Source organism: Sinocyclocheilus anshuiensis, unplaced genomic scaffold (genome assembly GCF_001515605.1).
Source record: "Sinocyclocheilus anshuiensis isolate Anshui unplaced genomic scaffold, SAMN03320099.WGS_v1.1 scaffold426, whole genome shotgun sequence".
NCBI classification, from domain to species: domain Eukaryota; kingdom Metazoa; phylum Chordata; class Actinopteri; order Cypriniformes; family Cyprinidae; genus Sinocyclocheilus; species Sinocyclocheilus anshuiensis.
In genome coordinates, this window is record NW_015542362.1 from 1,683,388 (window position 1) to 1,690,464 (window position 7,077).

The following is a 7,077-nucleotide window of genomic DNA, read 5'->3' on the forward strand; positions in this document are numbered from 1 at the left end:
TTATTATTATTATTAGGGATGCACTGATATTAAAATTGACTGGTAGTGATAAGCCGAGTAATTATTAGCCAAAAATAATTAGATGTTTTGTGCAATAATTATAATAATTTTGTGTAAAAATAAATAAAAAATAAACATAGTGATTTATTTTGTATGTATTTTTATACAAAATTATTATAATTATTATAATCTATCTCTTTTTCAGATGATTAATGAGGATTGGCTGTGCAGCTCATTAAAGCTATGTGATCTAGTCACCACTTCAGAATCTGCTCACTCTGATGTAAGTACAGAAATGTAAGACTTTTAGTATAAAAGTATATTAAATCATGTAAGTAATTACTTTACAGTTGTAAGACTTTTTATTCTCTTCTAAATTTAGTTTACAAACATTTAACACCATAGAAAAACAAATTTAAAAGAATAAATTGTTCACTATATCAATTGTATTAGCAACCTGTTGAAAATCAAGTCTTCGTTTTTTTGTTATGACCTTCTCAGGACTCTGCGCAGGTCGTAATCAACAGTGATTCATACCCACAACCTGCTTATAACCTATCATCAATCCAACACACTTTGGAAACATACAGCCATTTGCTGGATGTAACATTAGAACAGAACTTAGAGCCCATTCAACACTTTGCACAGACGACTGCCAAAACTATTATAGATTCAGCCATCAGGATCAGAGACCCAAGAGAATCCATCAAACTGAGAGGGGACGACGTTGAGATGCTGGCTGAAGAGTTAACTTTACAAGTCTGTTGCAAAGCATTGGAAGAGATAGAGAGGCATCATTACTCTGATGATCCATCATCCAAAAGTGTGGACGATAAAGAGGGGACTTATGGAAATGCATCGGCCCTGTGCTCCTCAGGGTACAACTGTGACAAAAAGTTCACATCTGAAATGGAAACAGACAACAAGATGGAAGAATATGATGACACATCTACCACAGTATATGCTACTTCGTTGAAAAGCATGGCTAGTCTGGGCTCTATTGAGTACCCTGATGCTCCTCCAAGCACCCCTTTACTTCCAGAGATGATCAGGAGTCGAGACAGTTTCACAAGGAAGCTCAAGGGAGGACTGGCTAAAGAGTTCCTTCCTTCACCCCCTCCACCGACCCCCAAAGACCACATGCAACCATTAATGGAGAACCAAATGACAGACGCGTCTGCTGACTTCATGGTGAGACTGATGCGCTCACTTTCACTGGAGTGCTGTCAAAATGGAGGTCTGGAAGAAGACGAGAACGGAGAAGTTGATGATAGCGGACTCCAAAATGATGTTCCCGGGCTAACTGACTATGCAGCTCAAATTTCTGCAGATATCCTTCATTTTATCACCACAAATGAGATAAAAGTCAAGGATGAGGGTTGTGTGCAAAGCATGTGGGCTATTACTGACCAACTGGCGAGTGAAATTGTCACAACGTCTCTAGCAGAGGTGATGGCGAGAGGAGAATGGAAAGTTTTGGAGGAAGAAACAACATCATGCTCAAAGTATAAGGTAGATGTGGCTCCAGACACAAAGTCTAAGATCTCTGCAACAGATGGGGTGAAAGTTTTAGCTAGTGAGCTAATCATTAATGCTATGGTTCATACTTTTGCTAAGCTAGGACAGGGTGTGTTTAAACATGGAACTCAGCCACATCTTTCGGGCCAAACTGTAGAACCACAGCCATGGGAAGAAGGAAGATATTCAAACACACTGTGTAAAGACTCAATCAACTCCCACAAAGCCAAACCCTTCAGATGTTGCAGCGATAAATCAGAACTGAACCCTATTACAGATGACGCCATAAAAGTGAAATCATCGGTAGACACATTTGCCAACGACTTTGCAGAAGACGTGCTTCAGCATTCTGTGTGTTTACTGTTCAACTATAAGCAATCTCAGGGAGCAGGATTTGGCCCAGAGAAAGACATTAAACCATGGCTAATCAAAATGTGTGCTGGGGAAAGTCCTGTCCAGGAACTGCAGTGTGCTCTACTCTGGGCCGCAGCCTCTCAGAAAGGGACTAAAGCAATTCAGTTTGAGCTTCCAGACAAAAGCCTTCAACAAAAGGTACAGAATATTACAGTTTTCACAGACTGACTTTTATATAGCCTAATAAAGGAAAACGTGCCTGCTTGTTACACTGTTTTTCTTTAAGGCCATTTACACTAAGGACAAGAACTATAATGATTACTATAAAGTTTTAAACATCGTTTAATTCTGTGAGAATAGGAACGTCCACACCACAGCTATAACAATAACGACACAGGAAAATAATTACTTTGGAATGATTTTTTCCAACTCATGAACAATAAAAATACTGACAGCCAATCCATCCGGTTTTAAAGAGCTCGAACATTTAAAGCAGCAGATGACTTAACTATCATGCACTTATAAAGTATGTTAGCACCCATTGGTGTGTATGTTAATATAATCATTCTTGGTAAGAACAGGTCTTTAGCTATGATGTGAAATTCTCTATTCTCATAGAATTAGAATGCTTATTAAAATGTAAAGCTTATTGTTATAGTTATGGTTCTTAGTGTGAATGGGCTTTAACGCTGTATTTTTGAGGTGAGTTGTAACAGTAGGTTACCTATGACATGGACTACAGTTTTAATTTTGCACATGCATTTATATTGAAAATCTAATTTTATTTGTTCAGTATTATTTTGATACCAACCCTCAATCATTTTGATACTTTTAATCATTAATTCATAATCATTTTAAGCATTTTAATTCAAAATAGTAAGAAAAAGAAAACATTTTATCCCAAAGCCATTTTTGAATAAATACATAAAACATAGGCTAACAATTGGTTTGGATGAAGAAACCTTATCGCAAATCCCAGAATTGGAATTTTATCCTGAAAAACTGACAGTGTTACAACTCACCCAATTTTGCAACTATTAGTTGCTGAGATAATGAGATAATAGCTTTGAATTTATTAACATAAGTTTGAATTCATATTGGAAATCAAATTTTACTTGTTCAGTATTATTTTATACCAATATCCAGTCAATAATTTTTAACATCACAATTCGAAAATTTCAGAAAAAGGAAACTTTTTATCACAAAAAAAAAAGATTAAATAAATACAATAAAACATGTCAGTAACAATAGCATAACAATTAAAAATATTTGCATTGAGGTTGCAGAAGAAGTAAATACAGAAACTTATTCATAAATCAAATTAAAACCCGGAAGTGATTTGAATAGATTTTTCTTTCTGAAAAGGAATTTGTCCTGTCCCGTAAATCCTTTTTAATAATTTGTAAGTTGTTAAACTGACTCACCACATTTTACAACAATCCTAGTTGCCATCTTATACTATAGCTTTGAGTTTATTACAAGAATATAAGGAAGCATTATAATTATTTGATGGCATTCATTATACTACCCATACAAGCTGAATAGCTGCCAATCATTTTAATTAAAAGTCCTCACAATGAATTCTATCATTTTCATTGTAAAATAATTGTATTATTTTTTTTCTTACTTTCCCGTAGCTTTGCAGACTCTCTCAGAGTGCTCGTCTGAATGGCTGGACGGTGGGTGCTTTGATGGCTTCTCTCGATGAGTTTTGTGACATGCATCAAGAGACCAGCAGAGGGCCCCATAAGAGCTCAGATTCTCTCGTGGAGCATCTGCAGCACCTGATTGACAATGTGCGTTTAAACGGATCGTGAAGCTTTACCCTTGCAGAACTGGTCAGTGATCCATGCAACACCCCCTGAAATAAAGACGGAAAACGGCAGACATTAATCTTCATCCACACAATCTTTCACATCCCAAACATTAATAAAAGGAGACAAAGTCATAACAAAGCATACACAGTTATAATCAATTTCTCTCTGACCCATTGAAAATGAGCCCTTAAAGACGAAACAGCTGCATGCACGCTGTCTGTTTATACCAAAATAAGATCTGCTCTCCCGGTCCAAGCACTCAAACCACAGCCATTATTAGGTAAGCGGAAATCTGACTACAAATCAGCTTTGGAAGTTACTACCACCCAAAACACACTGACACATTCTTGACCAAAGATCCTGTATTCTGTATGTTCCCGTGTTGTTATTTTCCAAAAATATGTCAGTACCTATAATAAAGTGTGTCTGAAAATGATAAACAGTGAATGCTGTATTGTTGAAGCTGTTTTATGATGGAGCTGCGGGGGGTGTAACAGGCAGGACTATTTTACTGCATGCCATTAATACTCCCCAAGCACTGATACCTAACATGGCAGGAATGCGCTTTAGCGAAAACCTGCATCCCACTCACTCCCACTCTTGGCGACCACAGCTTGAAAATCAGGGCCACGCACACAAAATCACACATACTCATTCTGTGACCCTCTGCCTCGCTCTATCAGTCTCCCAGACACGCTCCTTCTTTCACTTTCTCTCTCTCCCGCACACACACGCGCAGGGTGCGAACTACGGGGTAGCTAGGGGGAGCTCGGCTCCCCTTAATAAGACATGGGCTCCCCTGAAAACGTGATTTGTGTTAGTCACACTAGCTGTTATGCATCTGTGTAAGTCATTGTAAGACCACGCGCAAGCGCACGAACCCCCCCCCCGTTATAAAAAAACAAACAAACAAGTGGGCTCCCCCAAAATCCACGGTATAGTTCGAACATTGCACACGCGCATATTCTCATACACAAGGGGGACTGACTTCACAGCTGCAGTGTCAGTGAAGACACAATGGCTTTAAGTCCAGCCCCGTTATACGCATCTGGAGAAGTGTTTGTTCCAATATCTGAGGAACCATCGCTGCCAAAAATGAGAGACGGCGAAAAAACGTGCATAAGGAAAAAAGATAGCAGGAAAAGGGAGTGGGGAAGAGAGAGAAGGGACGAAGTGATTGCAACAGAGCTGACACATATAGAGTCAAATGGATCATGGGGGTTCTGGAAAATCTCCCAACACCCCCCACCCTTTTCGATTTATTCTCTACACTGAGAGCCAGACAGATGTAAAGGAATTCCTTACACTAAACAGGCCTCATAGACTTAATGTACTCATATATTTTCTATTCGTATCGCTCAAGCCTAGCGAAGCACTGAAGCGCCGCGATTTAAGTCAACAGGGATGGCGAGCAATCCTTCGTATTTGTATGATCAAACGGGCCATAAAGGAGCCGGCGGAGAAGGGAGACTGCATAAAAGACTAAATAAATTCTAATAAAATGAGTACAATACATTTAACATGTTTGCACTGGAGAATAGGGATGTGTGTGCAGGTTTATGGAGTTTTCACTCTTTGTAGGCCCTATCGATCATGACGATAAGGTCATCGCATGGAAAACATGACATTTTCTCTGTGATCTGCAGTTCGTAATGTGATACAATGTGTGCCATGCTCTAGTAAAGGGAAAGTTCACTTAAAAACCAAAAACGCATTATCGTTTACTCACCCTCATGTTGTTCCAAATTGGTTTGAGTTGCTCTCTTTCTGCAAAAGAAAAAAGGAGAAAAAAAAGAAATGACGATTTCCAGAAAATTGGCTCAAAAGTGTTTTTGTCCATTTTGAGATCTCACTGACTTTCATTACATGGACAAAACACTTTTGGTCATTTTGTCCCATAACATGTCTTTCTTTCAGACTAGTGGAAAGAAAACATCCACCTATTTGCATCTGTAAATTTAAATTACATTAGTTTTTTCTCATGCACTTGAGCCACAAAATTCCACTTCAGTAGCACTTACACCAAACTCTCTGCTTTATTCCTATCTATATTAATAATGTTTTTACCGAGGGGTTTGTTGATACAGTATATCATTTGTATATTATACAACATTTTGTTCCTAGAAATATGGTACAAGTTTTTTTTCTGGCTGTTGAAAGTATTTTATACCTTGTGGAGTGAAAAAAAAGATATCCAAAGTCTTTAATTCTAGTATGTCCGCGAAAAATAAACACAAATTTTGAACCTGGCTTTAATCAATGTTCAGATTTATGTTCAGGAAATGTATGCAAATTAGTGCATATTTAATGAGATAATGTCTCGCTTGCCTACTTAAGCATAACATTTCAGAAATCTTGCAATACAAAACAATTGTCTTGATGTACTGTGATTTTGTATAACTCATCAGCTCAGGGGCCAGTTGCATGTACCACCACGTGTCTTACTTTTCAGATTCAAATGAGACCAGTCTACCTTTTATGTAACTGACTTTACAAAGTTAAGACCAGTCTTGAATAAAATGTGTTGACTAAATTTTAAAACTATACTCTAAGCAGTTAATTCAACCAGCACCAGCTCTTTTTTCCTGTTGACAGCACTAAATGCCACTGCTAGAAATCATCTGACAGACAATCAGTAGCAGACATGAGAGATCCAGCCCTGAGGAGATGTCTCACATTAATTACTCACCCCTTTCAATGCACTTCCATAGCAGAGACCAGCGATGATCTCCGGTCGAGGTGCGAGCATCGGTCTGGTTGGTTTTTCCGGCTGACCACGGGCCTCGACCAACCAAACATCTGACATCAGACATCTGTCTTCCATCTCCACTAGATGCTAGTATAGACAAACATACGCTCCAGCTCACACACGATGCTCGTCTCCTGCAGTTTATGGCTAAAACAGACAGAAAGGCTGCAGATATATTTATAGTGTGTTGAGAGGAGTGATGTTTTGGGTCCCTTCACTTTTACTGTGGAGCGTTTATCTCAAGACGACTGGAATGTTCAAAACAGATGAAGAATGCAAGTGATAAATGTCATTTATTAGACATACTCAAATTCTTTCATCTTCAGTTGTTTTAGTCAGATGTACACAGATCATTCTAGGTCATCTTTCTTTCTTGTTTTTTTTTCTTAATATATTTTACCTTTACACAAACAAGGCTCTGTTAAGTAAGTAAAGGTAATCAAAGCAGATCCCCTTGTTATATCGTCTTTCTCAGTCACACAAATAGCCCACCAGCAATTTAGTTTGTTAATATGTCTAAAGCTCAGGTTTGACATTCATTTTTAAAACTATATAAATAAAAATGTAAACTTCTATATAAATATATAGGCTAAAGGTTTTACTTACCCTGTTTCACAATAACATCTTAAACCAAAGACG

The 7,077-nt window shown here is 38.0% G+C and overlaps 1 protein-coding gene across 2 annotated transcripts in view; it reads left to right on the plus strand.

Annotated features, from left to right (window-relative positions):
• LOC107692004 (uncharacterized) overlaps positions 1 to 4,174 on the plus strand; it is a 7,434-nt gene extending 3,260 nt beyond the window's left edge. For both annotated transcript variants that reach the window (XM_016490876.1, XM_016490877.1), the window contains exons 3-5: positions 206 to 283; positions 502 to 2,070; positions 3,510 to 4,174. In XM_016490876.1, the coding sequence (XP_016346362.1) occupies positions 206 to 283; positions 502 to 2,070; positions 3,510 to 3,689 (1,827 nt within the window). In that variant the 3' untranslated portion in view covers positions 3,690 to 4,174. The remainder of the gene's footprint in view (positions 1 to 205; positions 284 to 501; positions 2,071 to 3,509) is intronic.
• Positions 4,175 to 7,077: the final 2,903 nt, after the last annotated feature.